This window comes from Perognathus longimembris, chromosome 6 (assembly GCF_023159225.1).
Source record: "Perognathus longimembris pacificus isolate PPM17 chromosome 6, ASM2315922v1, whole genome shotgun sequence".
NCBI classification, from domain to species: Eukaryota; Metazoa; Chordata; class Mammalia; order Rodentia; family Heteromyidae; genus Perognathus; species Perognathus longimembris.
Genome location: NC_063166.1, coordinates 9,638,911 through 9,661,729, shown reverse-complemented (window position 1 = coordinate 9,661,729; position 22,819 = coordinate 9,638,911). Strand labels below are relative to the sequence as shown.

At 42.3% G+C, this 22,819-nt stretch overlaps 1 protein-coding gene across 2 annotated transcripts in view; it reads left to right on the top strand.

The window, feature by feature from the left end:
• The window catches only part of Dnah8 (dynein axonemal heavy chain 8), a 195,825-nt gene that overhangs the window by 76,371 nt on the left and 96,635 nt on the right, over window positions 1-22,819 (top strand). For both annotated transcript variants that reach the window (XM_048347828.1, XM_048347830.1), the window contains exons 41-56: window positions 33-257; window positions 3,156-3,328; window positions 4,862-5,040; window positions 8,059-8,246; window positions 10,444-10,530; window positions 10,628-10,735; window positions 11,652-11,786; window positions 12,534-12,695; window positions 13,672-13,918; window positions 14,043-14,284; window positions 14,373-14,513; window positions 16,439-16,676; window positions 19,022-19,164; window positions 19,621-19,755; window positions 20,987-21,109; window positions 21,893-22,106. In XM_048347828.1, coding sequence (XP_048203785.1) covers window positions 33-257; window positions 3,156-3,328; window positions 4,862-5,040; window positions 8,059-8,246; window positions 10,444-10,530; window positions 10,628-10,735; window positions 11,652-11,786; window positions 12,534-12,695; window positions 13,672-13,918; window positions 14,043-14,284; window positions 14,373-14,513; window positions 16,439-16,676; window positions 19,022-19,164; window positions 19,621-19,755; window positions 20,987-21,109; window positions 21,893-22,106 — 2,740 coding nt within the window. The remainder of the gene's footprint in view (window positions 1-32; window positions 258-3,155; window positions 3,329-4,861; window positions 5,041-8,058; window positions 8,247-10,443; window positions 10,531-10,627; window positions 10,736-11,651; window positions 11,787-12,533; window positions 12,696-13,671; window positions 13,919-14,042; window positions 14,285-14,372; window positions 14,514-16,438; window positions 16,677-19,021; window positions 19,165-19,620; window positions 19,756-20,986; window positions 21,110-21,892; window positions 22,107-22,819) is intronic.

Genomic DNA, 22,819 nt, shown 5'->3' with positions numbered 1-22,819 from the left:
TGAGAAACAACGTAACTGTCTGTCTACTGTAGGTTGGGCTCCTGGGAATTCAGATGTTATGGACGCATGATTCAGAAGAGGCCTTAAACAATGCAAAAGATGACAGGAAAATCATGCAATTGACTAATCAGAAATTTTTGGACATCTTAAATACTCTTATTAGTCAGACAACACATGACCTGACCAAGTTTGATAGAGTGAAATTTGAAACCCTCATTACCATCCATGTGCATCAAAGGGATATTTTTGATGACTTGGTAAAGTATCATTTTTTCTTTATCAGAATAATATAATATAATTAATAATGAGTAATAAAGATACCTATATACATATATATATATAGACAGATATTTCTCCTAATTTTATGGCCTTTCTATTTGGTCCTTTCTTTCCTCCACCATCTCTAGGTATACCATGTCAATAGATACCTGTCTGTACTGGGAAGTATTTTCATTGGGTACTCTTTGACAGTCTGGAACCAATTGATATATGAACCAAGTAATTATTCCATGAGATAGATGCCCAGGAACATGACATAATTGAGGCAGAATAGGTCGTGAGGTTTTGGTGGGCAGCTGGGAAAGGAAAAAGTCAAACTGAATGGACTTGAGCTTCAGGGAACTTTTCTGGCTGGTTCGTGGACAGTGCCTAACTGGGTTCATTTGGGAAGAGGAGTGGTGACAGGAGTAGTGTTTGAATTCCTCTTGGATATAGAACTCTAGCCAGGGACATCAGGCCAGGCAAACTTCTAGAACTGACATTCATGTGCTCTGTGACAAGAGGGCTCCCAAGTGGTTTTCATATACCACCAAAGTCTCTTTGTCTGTATTTGATATGATTCATCTTAAAAGCAACTCGGTCCATTACTCAGATAATCCATAAAACTCAGCCCCCTGGGGCTGGGAACTCGGCCTAAGCACTGTCCCTGGCTTCTTTCTTTTTCCCTCAAGGCTAGCACTGTACCACTTGAGCCACAGTGCCATTTCTGGATTTTTCTATAGATGTGGTGCTGAGGAATTGAAGCCAGGGCTTCATGTATACGAGGCAAGCGTTCTACCACTAGCCCATATTTCCAGCCCCAATTCAGGCCCTTTTCAGAGGTGATCGTCACAGATTACCCATTTTATACTTTTACCAAAGTGCTGATCAGGTAAATTCTGTTTATTAAAGATCACGTGAAGGACATGTATCCAGTCCATCTATTTTCCCCTGTACTTTTCAAAATATGACATGTATTCACCTCACTTGAGAGCTTGTTAGAAAGACAGACTCTTTAGGCTTCTCCCCTGACCCCTGACCTACCAGATCAGAAGCTGCAGTTTAACAGGATTCCCAGGTGATTCCTATGTGTGGTAATGTCGGAGAAAAACTGCTGTAAGGCTTTCTCTGGATCAAAGTAATCGTTAGAAAGCTGCATACTTAGACATATTGCTTTGGCCTTCATTGAATTGCAATTGCTATTCTACCTGGACTTCTATTTCAGTCTACCTCAGCAACACCTCTGTGGAATCCGTTATCGTGTCTGCCATTAACAGTGCTGTTCGTACGCTGACATTCAAAGCTGAGGTTCCATAGGAGACACCTCTTTTAAAACTGAGCATTAAGCAAAGCTAACTGTGCGAATCACTTTATGAAGAATGTATTAAAAAACAATCACCATGTCTATGCAGTGACATTGATAAAACTCTTCTCTTTGCCTTCATCAGTACTGACCCCAACTAAAATAATACCTCATGGTCAGAATATATGCCTTTTATTTTTCCTTGTATAATGCTTACAGTATTATAATACAATCAGACTTGATAAATATCTTGGGTATTGTTGTGTTTTTTCTCATCCACCTCTTCCTTATATCTTAGTGAATTTTTGCAAGTACCTTGCTAACTGTATCTCCATGGTGTGGGCATTATGTAGGAGTGTGTTGGGGGAGGTGTCTTGAACCCAGTCTCTTTTACCTGAAAGTAGCTCTTTAAAGATGATAAGTAAAAACTTCCTTATTTTTTTTTTAATATGGAGGGGCACCATGGTCATAACAATGCTACAAACAACAATATAATAAGAAGCAAGAGTGAAAGTAATGAGGAGACGAGATCTGAACACTGTGGAGTTCTCAGAGGTCCATTTTTAGGGTCAGCTGAAGGACTTGGAAGAGGCTAACTGGGTTTAAGGGCAGTGAAGGGGGTCATCTGCCCCTTTTCTCTCTTGATTGCCTGGAATGAGCAAGACTTAAGGAATCTTCCAGCTAACAGGAAGCTTCTCAGATGCGGTTATGGTGGGAGAGAGCTCCCAAGAATGCTTCCTTGGCTTGGATTTCTTTAAATGGACCAAGTGTTAGAGCATGCATCCTTAATGGTGGATCCTAGTCCCTCCTGCTCACAGGTATTCGCTGATGACCCGGCAAGTTGGCCGGCCTTTCTTTGCCTAATACAGCCAGTGGCTTCGAATTGCTGTGATAATAATTCCCCAGGGAGGATAATTTTCCCATGGTCCCATAAAGCTTCTTTTTTTTTTTGCCAGTCCTAGGCCGTGAACTCAGGGCCTGAGCACTGTCCCTGGCTTCTTTTTTGCTCAAGGCTAGCACTCTGCCACTTGAGCCACAGCCCCACTTCTGGCCATTTTCTGTATATGTGGTGCTGAGGAATCGAACCCAGGGCCTCATGTATACGAGGCAAGCACTCTTGCCACTAGGCCATATCCCCAGCCCCCCATAAAGCTTCTGACTCGCATTCTTTCTCTAGAGTTCTGGGGCCTCAGCTGTACCAAGCATGCTAGATCTTTGGCCTTTGGCCTTTATGTCCCTGGCTTTACTTCTATGTATCTTGATGTTTTTTCTCTGAGTATTTGTCTCTGACTCCCTAGACTAGGTATGGAAAAAAAAGCACAAATCCTGAATTTCTTTGGTGGTGTTTTTCATCCTTTGTTGAAGTGCCTTGTTTCACTGTCTGTTCCCCCCTCCCCATACCTCTTTGGTAGGTTCCAGAAGGAGCAGCCATGTCTGTCTGTGTCTACCTAGTATAGTATCCTATTCGAAGAAGGGAATCAATAACTACTTGTTAAATGAAGGAAAACCAGTTCACAAATAAGTGACAGTGTCATTCACTGAAGACTATGTCATTGCAATTCAGTATGTAACTCTCGTATTTCATGTCTTTCAGGTAAAAATGCACATCAAGTCCGTTACTGATTTTGAATGGCTAAAACAGAGTCGATTTTATTTTAAGGAAGATTTGGATCAGACTGTGGTGTCTATTACTGATGTTGATTTTGTTTACCAAAATGAATTTCTGGGGTGCACCGATCGCCTTGTTATCACTCCATTAACGGATAGGTAGGAAACCAAGTATTTGTGATTCCACTTTGTAAGTAAATAATGAGCTTAAAATTGCTTTAGGATTACATTTGAAATATTCACAAAACCATATTACTGTCACGTTGGATCTTTGCTAGTTCATCAGTCACTCTAACAATGAAATAACCTTCGGCTGTTACTTAAATGAACATGTACATGAAATTTTTATGAACCTGAGAAAGATAAAGGATGAAAGCAAGCTTGAATATTGACTTTGAGTAATTTAATAATGAATTTTAGATTACAAGATAGGAAAAAAATACCCCCAGGATCATAAAAGAAGTTTTTAGAACTGAAAAGGAGGAAGCTGCATTGGCTATCATTGAATTTTAGTCTCTTGGTTCTTCAGATGTGAAAATGGATACCTTAAGCAACCATTCTTTGCCCCAGTCTAAATAATCAATCGATTACAGATTCCCTTCACAGTTCTGTCCAGTATATGACACTGGCAAGAACCGGTTATTGTTGGTGTTCTTTTTTTTTCATCTTTATATCTCCCACAACACCAGTTCAATATGCTACACAAGGAAAGTACTCGATAAATGTCTGTAGAATTGACCTAAATTGGATTTTACAACCATGCCATGATGTTAGGTCTGCTTCCGGGTGAAATGATGACTCAATCAAATTACATCTTCATCCCAGCCTTGCTTTCCCCAGCCTCTCCCCTCCCCCTTGCACGTCCAGGGCCCTGGCAGTGAGAATCTGTCAGCGTGTTTTCCTGTTTCACTGATTTTACACACTGAGCTTTGTGTCTGAGGACTTTACGAAGCTCTTTGATAAATTTTACCTAGATATGGAACAAATATAACACAAGCAGGATCATAGATACGGAGAGACTTATTATTTATTTACACTTCCTGAAGTCATCACAGAATAACTTATTTACAACACGCTGGACTGACTTGTCCAGTGAGAGCCAACTATCCATTTCCCACTTTTTGTGGTGTCTACATCGGTAGCTTGCCATGGGCCATGGTGGAGGGTTTCTACCACAGAAAGTGGCAGACAGGGAACAAAGCAGGTGTTTTCCCCCTCCTACCCCCTGGAAAGCATATCACTGTTGACTCAGTACTTCTGGTGAGCAATGTGGGGAGGGCTGGAGAGCTTAAATCAAGGTTGATGGGTTTAGGGCTGGGAATATGGCCTAGTGGCAAGAGTGCTTGCCTCGTATACATGAAGCCCTGGGTTTGATTCCTCAGCACCACATATACAGAAAATGGCCGGAAGTGGCGCTGTGGCTCAGGTGGTAGAGTGCTAGCCTGGAGCAAAAAGAAGCCAGAGACAGTGCTCAGGCCCTGAGTCCAAGCCCCAAGACTGGCAAAAAAAAAAAAAAGAAGGTTGATGGGTTTAGAAGTTTGTCTCAAGAAATGCCTAGGTCTAATATACTACTTGTAATGAATATCAAACACCTCAGCCTTGTCCAGTGGCTGCTGTTACGTGGGCTGCACAGACACTGAAACAGGCTTGTTATCCTCTATGCACAAAGCTTAACCCGATTAACTCTTGCAGATGTTATATCACGCTAGCGCAGGCATTGGGAATGAACATGGGCGGTGCCCCAGCTGGCCCTGCAGGCACTGGCAAAACAGAAACCACAAAGGACATGGGCAGGTGTCTTGGAAAGTATGTGGTGGTATTCAACTGCTCAGATCAAATGGACTTCAGAGGCCTAGGAAGGATTTTCAAAGGCAAGTGTCAAATAATGTTCAATTCTTTTTTGCTGAGTTTAGGGTTTTTTTTTTTAATTGCCCATGAACATTATCTTTGGATATAAATCTAGCATGACATTATCCCACTAACCAATATTAGTGTAGGTTGATCTATATGACATTGCTTCTTTTTCTGGATCAAAAAAGGTGACCAGTTATCAATTTCATATGGCTCAATAGTATTTCTGGTGCTACATTCGACATACTATGGAATGTGTATTGGATTATAAAACACAATCAATTTATAGTGGTCTGAAACAATACCAGGAGAGGTGAGGTGACAGGTTAATGACACTCACGGCTGTCCTTTCTTTATTAAATCCCACCGAAATGAGCCATTTTATAAAAGCATAGCAACCCTGAAAAATAAGGGTAGTCCATCGGCAGTTGGAGAATTTTGAGAAAGTCTTGGAAGGTTGACAGGAGATGATTTCAGATGGACGGAACAACAAGGGAAAATATTCAAGGGCCTTCTGTCTTAGAGCTCAGTCCTTGGTTTTCTGGTTATTGTTTTTCTAATATGCATTCTTTTTTTTTTTGCCAGTCCTGGGCCTTGGACTCAGGGCCTGAGCACTGTCCCTGGCTTCTTTTTGCTCAAGGCTAGCACTCTGCCACTTGAGCCACAGCGCCACTTCTGGCCATTTTCTATATATGTGGTGCTGGGGAATCGAACTGAGAGCTTCATGTATAGGAGGCAAGTACTCTTGCCACTAGGCCATATTCCCGGCCCCTAATATGCATTCTTTTGGTGAACTCACAAAAACCCAAGGATTAAATACCATTTATATGATGACTCCTGAATTTATATCTCTAGACCAGTCTTCTCTTTGAAGCTCTAGCTCCACACATACATGAAAGCCTACCGGATATCTCCACTTAAATGTTTCTTACGGGCAACCTCACTATATTCAAATCAAACTCCTGATCTCCCTCTGCGGACCTACTTCTACCTCAGCCTTGCCCATCTTCCATTTCCATTTATCCATCCTTCCGATTTCTCAGACAACACTGACCTATCCTTTGTTCTCACATCCAGCAAGTACCGTTAGTTTCACTTTAAAAATTCACCTCCATACCCACCCCCAACCATCTTGTCTTACCTGGACCATTACAGTCAGCTTCCTATCTGGTCTTTTGTTGTCTAATCTTCCCCTCCATGCTAGTCTCAAAGTCACAGCACTGTGATCCGTCCACATGGTGGTCAGATCTCAGCAGCCCTTGCTGAAAGCTGTCCTAGTGGCTTCACTCAAAGCCAGCGTTTTTACAATGGTCCCATGCTCCCTCAGAGGAGAATGCCACTCCCTCCTGTATCCCCACTGCACTGCCCTGACCCTCTGAGCCCATCTCCTAATCCTTTATCCGAATTCGTGCACTTTCTACGACAGCCATAGGGTTTCTCAGACCACTCAGAGCCCTCACATTCGCTGTGCCCTGAGCTACCCCATGGCACCTCTCCTCACAGCCCGTTTGAGAAAGGGCATCTGCGGAAAACCCGCCTTTGAGATGACACTTCTTCACTCTACCGTTTCTTGTCATTTGCTGCTGTGTGGGAACATCTCCAGTCCCCCAAGAACCATGTCCTAATGAAAGAGAGGGGCTCTCCCGGGGATCACTCTTAACCTGAGAATTGGGGCTGGTTGAGAGACACAGAAGAAGAAGCAACGCGGGATGTCAAAAGAGAAGGGAGGAGCAAAAGGAAATGGCTGTCTCCAGTATTTCTCTTCTCTATAAGAGTAGCAGGAAAGCTTTGTGAAGTGGGTGTTCTGTCCGGGGTCAGCCACAGATGGGGCTAAGCCAGGGAGGCGGGGCCAAGGCACTGGGGCAGATGGCAAGTCCCAAGCCCAGAGAAGCAGCACTTCTGCCTTTGCTAGCTCTTCCTCCAAAGTAGAGGCAGGGGTAATCCTGAGAACAGGAATTTGCATTTGGAGCGAGGGCAAATACCTCAAAACCATTATGCAGAGATAACAGAGTCTTATAAAACATTGGAAAAACGTAAAGAGGCAGCCCCCAAACAGTAGAGACCTACAGACTATACTAAATTGAATCACAGAGGACACAGAAGAAAACGTGAAAGTAAGTAACAATAATAGCATCAGCAAGATTTAAGAATTAATCACATTCAACTGATTAAGGAAAAACAAGTTGATGTGAGAAAGTAACAATTGGGTTAGAAATTGGAAATGCAAATTTCTTTTTTTTTAAAAAAGCTTTTGACTTAGCACATCAAGTCAAGAGAGTATATTGCAAAATGGAAACTTAACAGAAAAACTTAAAGGTCAAAGACACACACACACGCTGACATACACACACACACACACACACACACACACACACACACACACGCTGACATCCATAGAAAGGAAATTCCCAAGAGAGAGAGAAGACCAATGAGGTAGGTAATAATAAAAGAAAGAAGAGCATTTCATACAGCTGCAGGTAATGAAGGTTTTCTTCCTTGGAGAATACACCAGAGCTGTGGTCATGAGAGCCCAGGTCTTTCTTTGCTCTAGGTTTTGTAAGAAATAAATAAAAATCCCTTTGGCCATTCCTTTTCTTAACCTGCATCCTGACATTTCTATCACATTGCAATAAAAAAAGAAAAAGAACGGACAGATCTGAACCCAAAGAGACAGCCCTCATTTGGTGGATTTCCCCAGACACTCGTGTCTCCTCTGCCCTCCTCCCCGCTCAAGGTCCCACTCCCAGACTCGACTGGAATTCATCAGCCATCTGCCCATCAGCCTCCTTGGATAGAAGGAGGAGTCCGTGCTTTAATTAGGATAGTCTATTATTTGACTGGTTTGGGGTAATCATATACAAATAATCAAATTGTCTCTTTCTCACAGGCATTAAATGTCTTTATAAAAAGCAGATAGAAAACTTTACATAAATGGCATTTAAAAATATAATCGTTGGGGAGCACTTTGGAAAAATGATTGCTATCAAGAACATAGATTATTGAGGAAAACTTTACAAATGAGCTGTTTTTCATGCCAGGTCTTGCACAGTCTGGTTCCTGGGGCTGTTTTGATGAGTTTAACAGAATTGAATTGCCTGTGTTATCAGTGGCGGCCCAACAGATTTATATTGTTTTGACAGCGAGAAAAGAGAGGAAAAAACAGTTCATTTTTTCTGATGGCGACTGTGTTGATTTAAATCCAGAATTTGGAATCTTCTTAACCATGGTGAGAACTTGGGCTTTAATTGCAATTTGATTAGTTTCACAGATACAGACCCTAAAAAACCTATATATTAATAGATAAATAGCTGATGACAATACTCTTATGCTGTATTAATGAATATTAACGGATACTACACTCTTATGGTACCTTAATGGGTAAATAAATGACACTATACTCTTTTTGAGTAGTAAAAGTAGCCCATCTGGAAGGTGAAATAGTCATATGTTTATACCAGCTGCAAATATTTGTTGAGTACTCATTAGATGTGAGACTCTGGTCCAAACATTTCACATTACTGAACCATCATGGCAATACTGCAGTAACAAACGAATTCCAGTTGCTTGCAGTCAGAAAGATTTAGTTGTGCTTTGTGCTGTGTGCCCATTGTAGGCGGATGAGGATGGAAGTGAGAAGGCTAGAGTCTGCTCTGTACATTCATACTCTGCTACTAGGCCAGTAAGGTAGCCACTGTTTCAATAGTTGCTGAGAATTGTGCTCTGGCTCAGAGTTTCTTTCTGGAAGTGGCGTGGGTCACAGGTCTGACTGGCTAAAGCAACAGACCTGGCAATGGAGATGGGGAAGGACTGTCCTATTACGTAACTGGAAGGAGACAGGACCTGGAAGATTTGCTCAGTAACCCTAATGACGTGGACATTTTGTTCTGTCGCAGGGAAACAAGGAAACCCAGCTCAAGTCCAAGCAGGAGAAATGAGCTATTGTGTTTCTAACATCAAATTTGACACATTCTAAGCCCAAAGAATTGTCATGTAGTATTTAGTTAGCATGTGATTATGGAAAGAACACTGAGATAAGTTATTTTAAAGATTGAAAGCCAGAGGTATGGATAAATAGGAGTTCCTATGCATTTAGGAAATGAAATTAATGTCGAACCACTTTTAATGTTTGTGTGTATTACCTTTAAAGTTAAAGTCTCTAAGTGGTAAGTAATATGAAAGTCTCTGTTTGAAATGTTCTAGTAGATAAAGATAAATTATAGATAGCAAGAAAAATTTCTGATAAGGCTTATTGCAAACATACAGTAAAGCAATTGGGGGGAATCGCAATAATTCAGAATTCATGGGATGAAGAAATTAACTCAGTGTGGAAGAATTTATAAGAGGCTTAACATCCTCCCTGAATTAATTATAATAGAAATATCAATTCAATATTGCATTAAGCTATGAAAAACTAAGACAAAAACTCCCAGTGGTTTAACATGTAAGGATTTATTCTCTTTAGATCTTTCTGTTGCTATTCAATCACAGTTTCCCTCTTGAAGGTCACTTTATGACCCAAAAGTACAGAAAGCATGTCTATTTTGTTAGATAATAGACTGACTCAACTCCCTTCAGACGAACATCTAGGTTATTTCCAACTGTGTGTCACTTTGTATCCTACTGTATAGAATCTAAGTGTGCCAATTGCAAGGCAGGCTGGGAAATGTAGTCTTTTTTAAATCCTGGATTGTGATATATCCAGCATGCAACTTGGGTTCTGTGATTAAGGAAGGAGGAGTTCTGAGAAGCAATTAACAATCCTTGTTTTTCCAGCACCTAGTAAGGCATCTGTTGTCAGTTGGGGTTCAGGGGCTGAAGGTTTCTTAACGAACTGTCCTAAAATAACTAACTACAATCTCCCTTTCTTGTATTGAAATCCTCAACCTTTCCTTTGGGACTTTTAGGGTTTGAACTCCCAGCCTTGCACTTGCTAGGAAAGCCCTCTTCCACTCCAGTCACACCTCTCTCTGGCCCTCAAAATGCTTTTAAACAGTGCCTGAAAAGAATAATTGAAGAGATTAACTAAAATCCCCTAAGCAAGCTTCCTAGTACAAGATCGTGATTTTTCTCTTCTTTCAATGACATATTTTAGGCCAAAATTATCCTGTTATTTTTTTTATCAGTTTTCTATTCTTCCTTTTTTCCCCTATTTTTTAAACTAGTAGATACGCAGATGATGCTTCCTTTTTGCTACACAAACTTGTGTGCATGCCGTTAATAATATGAAGAAAATGAATATAAAACATAATTAAATGGGAATGGCCCAGTGCACATTTTTTGGAAAGCAAGGATCTCTTATGAATGTAATATTTTTCCAATACCACCTCAGAATCTGAACCAGAGGATCAGAAGTGTATTTGTATTCAGAAAATGAAAATTGCATCGGGAATGGAAAATTAAATATATATGTTTTTAACTCTTAGAACCCCGGATATGCTGGGCGCCAGGAGCTGCCAGAAAACTTGAAAATCCAGTTCAGGACCGTTGCTATGATGGTCCCTGACCGACAGGTACTCCCTCACCAGCGTTCAAAGCATCAGTTTCGTGCTTTTATCTGTTTTCACTAAATTGCTGGAGGAAAAAAAATCTCATTGCTTCCATTTTCAGATCATTATGCGGGTTAAACTTGCAAGCTGTGGCTTTCTTGAAAACGTGATCTTGGCCCAAAAGTTTTATGTGCTTTACAAACTCTGTGAAGAGCAACTTACTAAACAGGTAGCTATATGCCTTATTTTTTTCCTCAAGAACTTAGTGTTTTCCACTTTGCTATTTGTCTTTTTATTTATTTATTTGTTTACTTGTGTGTTTGTTTTTGTGAGTGTCTCATATGTACCCCATGTTAGCCTGGATTTACTTATCTGCCCCAGATTGGCCTCAAAGTTGCAGTCTTTCTTTCCTCAGCCTCCATAGTTGATTATAAGTGGGCGCCACCACATCTGGCATTTATTTTGCAATTTTTACCTTGGTAAATGCTGGTTAGTTAAAAATAAATCTCACCAATTCCTCCCTAAAATGTGCTAATAGTTAATCAGACCTGTTGATTATGTATGTTTAAAACCTGTTTATTTCAAAATAACTGTAGAGTCACAGGAGATTGCAAGCAATGAATAGGACCTTTTCTAATACTGACATCTTGTCACTGTGGTCCAATATAGAAATTGATAGTGTACTATCTACAGAGTGCATTAAGGGTTTACCAGTCACACAGACACACGTGTGTGTGTGTGAAATTCATGTAATCACCACCACCACAATCAACATATACGAAGCATTTCCATCCATGTAGGGATCTCTTGTTCTCTTCTTTATAGCCATACCCTCCTTCCTCCCAAATCCCGGAAGCATTGTGGCCACTGCTCTTTCTTCCACCTATAGTTTCAAGAATGTTATATAGATGGAATCGTGTAATATATAACTTGTCTATGCATGTAATACCCATTTTTTTCCTTCAAATGGTATCCGATGGTGTGATTTTTTTCAAAAGATGTAAGGTGTGCATGAACATTTAATAAAGAAGAATGTAATCAGTCTACACTTGGCTGCAGAACAGCTCTCTGTGTATGAATGAGTCTATTCACTCCAAGTTTTTTTTCAATTAAATAACCTTCCCCCCCACTTTTCCCCATCTTAGGTGCATTATGACTTTGGATTGAGAAATATTCTATCTGTATTGAGGACACTTGGGTCACAAAAGAGAGCCAGACCAGAAGATAGTGAATTAAGCACTGTCATGAGAGGACTGAGAGATATGAACCTTTCTAAATTGGTATATTTCCTCCCTCAACTCACTTCTCTTCCAAGATGTTGACCTGGTTTCCTTCTGTTCATTTGATGAGTGAGAGGGCTGGTGGGTTTGGTCCTGTGAGCACTGAAATTACAGGAATGATGGAGCTTCCAGAAGGAGGCAGCAACCTCCTATTACCCTCTATGGCCAAGTGTCCATGTGTGGTGTGTGTGTGTGTGTGGCGGGGGGGGGGGGGACACGAGGAGTGCAACTCCAGATTCAGGACCTGGGCATTGCTCCTTAGTTTCTTTCTCTCAAGGTTAGCACTCTACCACTTGAGCCATGGCTCCATTTCCAGCTTTTTGGTCATTAACTGGAAATAAGAGGCTCCTGAACTGGTCTTCTAGGGGTGGCTTTGAACCACAGTGCTCAGCTGACAGCCTTCTGAGCAGCTAGGATTTTAGGAGTGTGTCACCAGTGTCCAGCTCACGTTGCATGTTTTTCAGGTCAGTGTGAGCACCACTCTGGGAGAAGCAGACCAGTCATGTGATGGGACAGTGAGCTCACACTTTGGAGCAGTAGATGGAGGTCCGAGTGTAGACTACCAAGGGAACTTGGGTGCAGTGTAGACTCAGGGTGGTGTAAAGAGAGAGTGCTAGAGGCCCCAAGTATGGATAGGAGTGCAATACGTGATGCTCGGGGCATGAAGTGATGAGTGCAGCGTGCGGCTGAGCTAGCCATGTCATGTGTGTTGACCGACTATGTGTGTTTTAACCTATGCCTGCCTAGGTTGATGAAGATGAGCCCTTGTTCCTCAGCTTAATCAACGACCTGTTCCCAGGATTACAGCTGGACAGTAGCACGTATGTGGAACTGCAGGCAGCCGTGGACAACCAGGTTCAGCTAGAAGGATTGATTAACCACCCGCCCTGGAACCTCAAACTTGTGCAGGTGAGGGTTTTTTTTTTTTCTTTCTTGAGATAGTACTGGGTCTTGAACTCAGGGCCTTGCATTCTCACTTGGCTTTTTTACTCAAGGCTGGTGCTCTACCACTTTAGCCACAGCTCTACTTCTGGCATTTTGCTGGCTAATTGGAGATACAGTCTCATGGACTTCCTTGTCCAGGATGGCTTGGAACCTTGATCCTCAGATCTCAGTCTCTTTGACTCTATGGGCAGTAAGTGTGTGTTGGAGATCTCCACGTGGCTGTGTGATCTTAGTCTTACTTGACGGTAACCGTGGAGGCAAATGAGAATGTTGTGTGGACACTATTGCAAGAAGAGTACTCAGGGCAAGAGTTTGCCCATGGCATTTCTCTGGTTCATGTATTTCACCCTTGTGACAAACACAATATTTCCTTGGATCCCCTTCCCCCCACCAGAGAGCTTCTTCCCCCACTCCCAAGCCATCCTTTCCTTAAACAGAGACAGATGTGTGATAGAATAGGAAGTCACACTCTCCTTCCCCGTGAACAAATCCCTTGGTGTTAACTCCCATCCTTGTGCTTTTTCTCCCATTCCTTCCTCCATGGCTCTGCTTGACATTTCTGCTTTCCACCACGAGGGGGCGTGATCATCACATTGGATGCACGCAAAGTTTGCTTGTGGAAAGTGACTTCTGTTTCGGCAAACCCAAGTCACAAATAGTCGTTGCAGAAGCAAAAACGAGAGCGTGAATTATGTCAAAATGTAATTCAGGCGCCCCTCCTCCCCCGCCATTACTTTATCACCTAACATCCTTTTTAATGTAGTGCCCATTTGCTTTCGCCATCTAGTAAAACAAAGAACAGTGTTTGCATCCTTTAAATACTAAACAAGTTGCTGTAATAAAGAGCTTATTTCAAGCCCTTTAAATTTCAGCTAACTACTATGAATGTCAGCCAGAGACTCATTAGCCACATTTTTCAATTTATTGTTTAATTGTGCAGTTATACGAGACATCTCTGGTACGGCATGGCTTGATGACTCTTGGGCCCAGTGGTTCTGGAAAGACAGCGGTTATAACAATTCTGATGAAGGCGCAGACAGAATGTGGAAGACCCCACAGGGAAATGCGAATGAACCCCAAAGCCATTACTGCACCCCAGATGTTTGGCAGGCTGGATACTGCTACCAATGACTGGACCGATGGGATTTTTTCTACTCTGTGGAGAAAAACATTAAAGGCTAAGAAAGGTATGCACAGGCCTGCCTTATCAACCATCCCCGCCAGATCATTGATCACACCAGAATCATTGATCAACACCAGTATTAATTACTTGTGGATGGAGAGTGATGTTCCTGTTTGAATATTTTGCAGGTGAAAACATTTTCCTCGTTTTAGATGGCCCTGTGGACGCCATTTGGATCGAGAATTTAAACTCTGTGTTGGATGACAACAAGACCCTCACGTTAGCTAACGGGGACCGCATTCCGATGGCTCCCAGTTGTAAGCTTCTTTTCGAGGTCCACAATATTGAGAACGCGTCTCCAGCTACCGTGTCTCGCATGGGCATGGTCTATATCAGCAGCTCCGCTCTCAGCTGGAGGCCGATATTACAGGTAGGAACAAGAAGCGCACAGCAGCCCTGTCTAGCTCGCGCCTTTTCCAGCCTGCTCAATAAACAGAGATCCTGTTCCTCCGCTGCAGGCGTGGCTGAAGAAGCGTACCGCCCAGGAAGCCACCACGTTCCTGACTCTCTACGACAAAGCATTTGAAGACGCGTATACGTACATGAAACTCAACCTCAATCCCAAGATGCAGCTCTTAGAGTGCAACTATATTGTGCAAGTAAGAGCTTGAGGGGGTTATTTTTGTTAGATGGTTTATAGAAGAAATCTTAGAACATGGCTGTTAAGCTCTGAGAGGCTTGGTTTCTATTCTAAAGAACTTGTGCTGGTGGCGTACGCTTTAAATCGTAGCTACTCAGTAGGCTGAGACCCGAGGATCAAGGCTCAAAGCTAGCACTGGGCAGGAAAATCTGTGATACTCTTGTCTCCAGTTAGCCAGCAAAAAGCCAGCAGTTCAAGCCCCAGGAATGGCACATACACACTTAAACATGAAAAGCTCTTGCAGATGACCTCACTGCCATCTCTTTATCACTGCCTCTGGAGAGGGTTGTCAGGGGGAGAATAGTGGACCCTCCCCCAATATCAGTGTTAGGAACTTGTTCCAGGGAGTGTGGCCAAATAATGAGGGTAGACAAAATAAGCAACTAAGGCTACTGGTTTGTTACAAAGATTTTTTTTTTTTTTTTTTTTTGCCAGTCCTGGACCTTGGACTCAGGGCCTGAGCACTGTCCCTGGCCTCTTCTTGCTCAAGGCTAGCACTCTACCACTTGAGCCACAGCGCCCACTCTGGCTGTTTTCCATATATGTGGTGCTGGGGAATCGAACTGAGAGCATCATGTGTAGGAGGCAAGCACTCTTGCCACTAGGCCATAGTCCCAGCCCAAGATTTTTTTTTTTTAAAGGAGCTTGGGGGCTGGGAATATGGCCTAGTGGCAGAGTGCTTGCTTCGTATACATGAAGCTCTGGGTTTGATTCCTCAGCACCATATATAGAAAAAGCCAGAAGTGGCGCTGTGGCTCAAGTGGTAGAGTACTAGCCTTGAGCAAAAAGAAGCCAGGGACAGTGCTCAGGCCTGAGTTCAAGCCCCAGGACTGGCAAAATAAATAAATAAATAAAAAGGAGCTTGTAGCAGGAAAACTTGGTGCTAATCTTTTCCTGTAAGTTTAATTAGTATAGATCAGAAAGAGAAAACCTTTAAACAAAAAATTTCTGAGCAGTAGTTTTCCTCTATCTTTTTGGATCAGTCTTTGAGAAACCCCAGAAATAGTCATAGGTGTGTGTGTGTGTGTGTGCACGTGCATGTGCCTGTGTTTAATGTAACAAAGAAGAAAGCTCGAGTTCATTTCTGTCAATGCTATTTTGTATCATCAGATGCACATAGGCGTTATGCCTTCGTGTTCCTCTCATGAGAGTCTCCTTCTCTGGTCTCACCGAGGCACGGTTTTAAGGGCCCTCCTGAATCTGGTCCGTTGGTGGTCATGATCCATTCCAGTGCTGTGATTTTCAGTGTCATGGACGGCGTATTCCCCAGAAATGCTAGGCAGGCTGGAAATAATACCTAAGGGCTACATCAGTGAGTTAGTTAGTAATGATTTTTAGAAGTGTAAGAGAAAATTTTTATTTCAAACTAATTTTATTATCTTAACGGGTCAGGTAGTAAATATTTTAGTCTTTGCACAACTCTGCCTAACTCATTCAACATTGCCGTTATAGCATAAAGCCACTGGAGACAGAGCTTGAAATGTCTAAACGCCAGTGTCCTAATAAAACTTTATCGATCAAGCCTCCCCTCCAGCCCAGACCACAGTTTTCTGAGTTCTGAAGAATATTAAAAAGAAAGAAAAGTTGTTTTTTTTTTTTTTTTAAGATTAGGAAATAACACCCAGAGAGATTAGTAACCTCACAGGCTGGGCAGAAGCCCCGCCTCCAGCTTGCCAGCGGGCCTACTTCCTGCCAGGCCGCCCAGCCGTCAGAGGCAGGCTGATCCCTTCTTCTAAATGCCAGGGACCGCACCACACTAATCAAGAAATATCTTGAGTTGAGACTATAATTGTTTCCCCCTTCTGCTTTTAATACTCTTGTTTCAGATGTTTTACCTGGGAAATTTTCACTTATAAAGTTTCTCTTATTTAACACATTTTTCAGTCTCTCAATCTCCTGGAAGGTTTAATTCCCTCCAAAGAAGAAGGTGGCGTCGCTTCTGTTGATCACCTCCATAAATTGTTTGTCTTTGGTCTCATGTGGAGTTTGGGAGCCCTTCTGGAACTAGATAACAGAGAAAAGCTTGAACTCTTTTTACGAAGCCACGGAAGCAGTTTAGACTTGCCCAAAATACCTAAAGGCACAAATCAGACCATGTATGAGTTTTATGTTACTGATTATGGTAAGTACAATGGATTATACCTTATGAAATAACCTTTTTTTAATGAGAAAAAATACAAACTCCCATAACCTCTTTTTTGAGAGGAGATAGTACACCAATTATGAATAAAATGATCATGCATACCTTTTGTTTTTCAGTTCAGCGTGTTAACTTATGAGCACAATGCATCTTGCTTGGTGTCGCCCTTTCTATCATTCTCCATCCCTCCACCCACCTCCTCAAGTCACCCAGTTTCATTTTCATAAATGTACATCGAGTAATACCTTTTTTATGGGGGGGAGGGGAGTAAGGTGGAACTGGGGTTTACCTCAAGGTCTCTTGCCTGCTAAGGCACCCCCTACTTGAACCATGTGCTCAGCCTTGTCAATCTGGGGCAAAAAATAAAATAGAAAAGAAAAGAGTATCAAAAGTAATTACAATTCCAGGCTCCAAACTGTACCACAGCACTATAGTAACAAAAACATCTCAGTACTGGCATAAAAATAGTCCTGAAGACCAATGGAAAAGACTAGAAGACCCAGAAATAAACCCATATACCTACAGCCTTGACAAGGGAGCCAAAGATATAGGTGTGGGGTAGGGGGGAGGCAGCTTCTTCAACCAATGGCGTTGGGAGCACTGGATATCTATAAGCAAACACTTGACGCAATCCTATTTGTCCACTCGCTCCAATATGATGAGTCCCTGAAACCCTACACAGGAAGTTCCTGCCTATTCCAGAAAATTCTTATGTTTCTCCTACTCGTTCCTGTAGTAGTGTCAATGTTTCTGGTTCCTAGAGATCTTTGATCCGTTTTGAATTGATGTTAGAACAGCATGACAGATGGGGACCCAGCTTGAGTTCCTTGTCTCTTCACACATCTTTATATGTTCCCCCCCCCCTTTTTTTTGGACATGGAGATGAACACTTTTAGGAAGAATTTATTCTTAGAATTAAAGTCAAATATGGAAACATATGTTTCCAGGCAAGATGGAGGCAATGAGAACTGGGCTTAGTCACTGACATTAGAAAGCCAGGAAGCTGGACAACATGTATGGCACCGTTTTTCAGACTTTGGATGTGAGGCAATGAAAATAATGGAGTGAAGTGAAATCAAGTGACTGGGTCAAATCACTGAAGGAAGTTTCCAGAAGCAGCTGAGGGAGGAGAAACTCAAAGAAAACTGGTAGTTTCATAAAAAAAAAAAAAAAAAAAGATAGACTTGGGGGAGACCCAAGTGGCTAGAACTTGTGGGACAGGGACCTGCAAGGAGGGATCCGCATACGGAAGTGTTAGAGCAGCAGAAACTGACAGGCAAGCTCATGGCTACTGAAAAGGTGTCAACAGATAGTACAGACAAAGTACATGGAAGAGTTGAACAGCCCAGCCAACCCCTTTTACCTAGTTGGCCAATTTAGAACAGTAAACTCCAAGACAGAAGAATATACATTCTTTTCAACAGTTTACCAAGATACTCTGGGCCATAGAACAGAGTAGAGTATAGGAGTGCATGCTTGTAATCCCATCTGCTCTTCAGGTAAAGGAAGGAGGATGGTGAATTCTAAGCCAACCAGGGCAACATTAACAAGACTCTGCCATAGAAAGGGAGGGTGGGGGTTGTGGCATGGCTCCAATGGTAGATGGCTTGCCTCGTAAGCAGGAGGCCTTGAGTTCAATCTGTAGCATAGCCCAAACTCACCAACCAGCTACACAAATTACCAGCAAAACAAAGCCAGTGAAAAATCTCCATAGCGAGACTTAACAGCACTTTGTGTCTGTGTTACAAAAAGAATAAACGGTTCAATTAAGCCCAAAGTAAGCAGAAGAAAGAAATAATAATGAATAAAATATAAATCAATGAAAGAGAAAATAATAGGGGGAAAATATCAAGGAATCCACAAGATTAATAAATCTCTTACTAGAGATTTCAAGTTAAAAAAAAGAGATATAAATTGTCAAGAACGAAAGCAGTGGAAAAGAACAGATGGGATGAGGAAAATGATGGAAGGGGTGAATTACAAATAGAATGAAAGGGCTGGGAAGGTGGCCTAGTGGTAGAGTGCACGCATGAAGCCCTGTGTTAGATTCCTCAGTACCACATACACAGAAAAAGCTGGAAGTGGTGCTGTAGCTCATGGGTAGACTACTTGAGCAAAAAGAAACTCAGGGATAACACCCAGGCCCTGAGTTCAAGCACCAGGACTGGAAAAGAAAAATAGAGTGAAAGAAGAGGCAGCAGGTAAGTAGATTTGTGAGCATGTTTTAGGTTAAGTACTTTAAATGTTTATATTGATGTAACTTACATGTGTACTGCCATGCTTTTTGAATGTGTGTTTACTGATGTGAAATTTCACTTATTGCCTAGGTGATTGGGAGCACTGGAATAAGAAACTTCAGCCATATTATTATCCAACGGACAGTATTCCAGAATATTCGTCAATTTTGGTTCCGAATGTAGACAATATTAGAACAAATTTTCTGATAGAAACCATCGCAAAACAATATAAAGTAAGTTTCACGGATGGATTCTTAGATGGTTACAAACCATGGAAGGAACACATCTGTTTTCACACTCAGTGAATGAAGAATGAAGCTCTGGCACTCGGGGGTCTGGAGGTAGAGTCACTGGACAGAGACACATCGCCAGAGGAACCTCAGGTCCCACCTCGTGTCCTCTGAGCTGTGGAGAGAAGTGGGGATCTGGCTTTCAAAAACCTCTTCCTCCCTCCCAGGTCACGTGACTGGGTGGCCATCCATATTCTCTTCTGGTCGGTACAGAGTACTGTATCCATTTACATTCAAACGTTCAGCTCAATTCAAATTTACTTGGATGCAGGTATAATTCAGAAAATGCAATTTAAAAAATCCTGGTGGTAGTTTAAGATGTCAGAGTGGTCAGAATAGTCCTGAGAGTGGACCCTAAGTGTGTTGCGATACCACTCAACACAATCTTCGCCCTTGCAGGCTGTTCTGCTCACAGGAGAGCAGGGGACTGCAAAGACGGTGATGGTGAAGGCCTACTTGAAAAAATATGACCCTGAAGTCCAGCTATCCAAGTCCGTCAACTTTTCATCTGCCACAGAACCAATGATGTTTCAGGTAAAAACCATTCATCTTCTGTAGTAATAAACGTTAAAAAGGTTAAGTGGGGCTGGAGGCCTGGCTCACGTGGTAGATCATCTATCTACCAAGTGCAGAGAGAGCCCTGAGTTCAAATTCAGTACTGTCAAAAATGATGATGACAAGAAAATATAGATTCCACATGTACATTTCCATATATATATGTATATATGTATACACGTGTGTGTGTGCGTGTATATGGCAAAAGAGGTAGGACCATACTGATAACCAACTATTTAACCTTCTTATGGTTAAGGTTGAAGTAAAACTCAAATAGCGTACTTTAGCCTAATGTTGAGGTCAAAGCTGAATTTATTATTATTATTACTATTAATTATTTTGTTGGTTGTGAGGTCCTGGGCACTGTCCTTAAGCTCTTTTTTTTGCTTGAGGTTAGTGGGCTACCACGTTGAACCACAGCACCACTTCCAGTTTTTGAGTGGTTAATTGGAGATAAAAGTCTCATGAGGACTTTTCTGCCTGGGCTGGCTTTGAACCATGATCCTCAGATCTCATCTTCTTGAGTAGCTAGGATTATAGGCATGAGCTACCAGTGCCTGGCTTTGAAGCTTAACTTTTTTTTTTTTTTTTTTTGCCAGTCCTGGGCCTTGGACTCAGGGCCTGAGCACCGTCCCTGGCTTCTTCCCGCTCAAGGCTAGCACTCTGCCACTTGAGCCACAGCGCCGCTTCTGGCCGTTTTCTGTATATGTGGTGCTGGGGAATCGAACCTAGGGCCTCGTGTATCCGAGGCAGGCACTCTTGCCACTAGGCCATATCCCCAGCCCCTGAAGCTTAACTTTGAGCAATCTATTTTGATATAAATCCATGGTTAACACCACTTATTATAAAAATTTAAATGTATTTTATTTATTTATTTATTTGTGTGTGTGTGTGTGTGTGTGTGTGTGTGTGTGTGTGTGTGTGTGTGTGCGCTGGTACCAAGGCTTGAACTCCGAGTATTGTGTTTTCACTTGGCTTTTTTACTCAAGGCTAGTGTTTTGCTACTTGAGACACACCTGTAACTTTTATATTTTTGCTGGTTATTTGGAGACAAATGTCTCATTGATTTGTCTGCTGGAACTAGATTTGAGCCTTGAATCTCAGATCTCAACTAGGGTTATAGGTGTGAGCCACCAGTGCCCAACTACAATATATAAAAGTGTTCACTGTCTTTAAAAATGCGTAAAACATACCATTTCCTTTTCTCTAGAGAACAATTGAGAGCTATGTGGATAAGCGAATGGGAAGCACATATGGGCCCCCAGGAGGGAGAAAAATGACTGTCTTTATTGATGACATTAATATGCCTGTAATTAATGAGTGGGGAGATCAGGTATGACTAAACTATCTCATTTAGAGTATTCTTAGCTATGTCAATTGCCTGCGTGTTTTTAACTGCTCTAATTAGTTCTCAGTGTTTTTTTGACTTGGCTCTCTTTCATTCTTTATGATCATTTCCTTGGGAAGCTGGCTACTTGACTTCAGTAGCTTTTTAGGTCCCTTCTCGCTTCTGCTTTCCTCCAGGTTTGTCCTTGATTTCACTTCTCCCCTCATCTCCTCTTTCCCTCCCCTCCCTTCCCTTCAGCTCCAAATTAATTTGGGAGTGCTGCTGTCATTGTACCAAATTCCTCATAGTCACTCACCTAAATTTATTTGCTCGCTAGTTTTTTTTTTTTTTTTTTTTTTTTTTTGCCAGTCCTGGGGCTTTGGACTCGGGCCTGAGCACTCAAGGCTAGCACTTTGCCACTTGAGCCACAGCGCCACTTCTGGCCATTTTCTGTATATATGGTGCTGGGGAATTGAACCCAGGGCTTCATGTATATGAGGCAAGCGCACTTGCCACTAGGCCATATCCACAGCCCCTTTGCTCGCTAGTTTTTATCCCTATAGTGAAGGGCATTTCTTTGGCCATCCCCCACACCCTACTGACTGAGATGGCGCAGAGACCACACGTGGCATTGCTTAGGTCAAATTATCCTGCAGGGCATCATCCATGTCAACAAGCCCTTCCCTGCTAGCGAGGTGAATGCTTTCTGCTCATCTCTATCACTGTGCAGAGGTTCTGGAAGAAAAGGATAGTGATATGCTACAAAAATACCATTGTGTGAACTTGCAGATCACTAACGAGATTGTGCGGCAGATGATGGAGATGGAAGGAATGTACAGCTTAGACAAACCTGGGGACTTCACCACCATCGTGGACGTCCAGATCATCGCCGCCATGATTCACCCTGGCGGGGGGCGGAACGACATTCCGCAGCGTTTAAAGAGACAGTTCACTGTCTTCAACTGCACACTGCCATCAAATACTTCAATAGACAAGATTTTTGGTATGAATACCCTTGGGCAGAAGCCAAAAAGTCTCTGTCTAAAATAGTGGCAAACCAAACCTCAAGTATTTGTTGTCAGGGAAACTGTTTAAGTACACGATGGCAGAGAAGCACAGTGTTACACAACAGAGCTGTGAAAATAAGTCAACGCAACCTCAGGAAAAAGCCCCAGATAGATTGTATGGAAATGCCAAACCACAGAGAAAAGTGTAATTCCATTCCATTCCAATTGTGAAAACAAGTTGAAGTTCAAAAACACAAGTGAGCTCTAAAGAAAAGGGGGGCGTGGATCAAGATGTGTCATACTCATACACTTCATACACTGACATCTTTGTAAAAACTAGAGATAAGAAATCAGAAACAAGACAAAGCAATTTTAGCTTCTTGCCAAGTTGGTACAGTGGCTCTGGCTGGAGGAGGAACACAGAGGGACTCTCATCATCCTGGGGCACGTCATGCCTTCAATTTGGTGATCTCTCCGTGTGTGTGTGTGTGTGTGTGTGTGTGTGTGTGTGTGTGTGTGTGTGTGTGTAAAATGATTGGTATATTTACGTAGCTGCTCAGTGAAGACCATTTCACTAGAGCCTGGCAATGGTGCTAGTCTCCGCTTCCTGATCCCAGGCCCAATGGTTCTTCTTGTCCCACTGGAAGGAAGACCTCCCAAGTACAGGACTTGATCAAGCGGGCGGGCTTGATAGGCAGTACATCTTCAG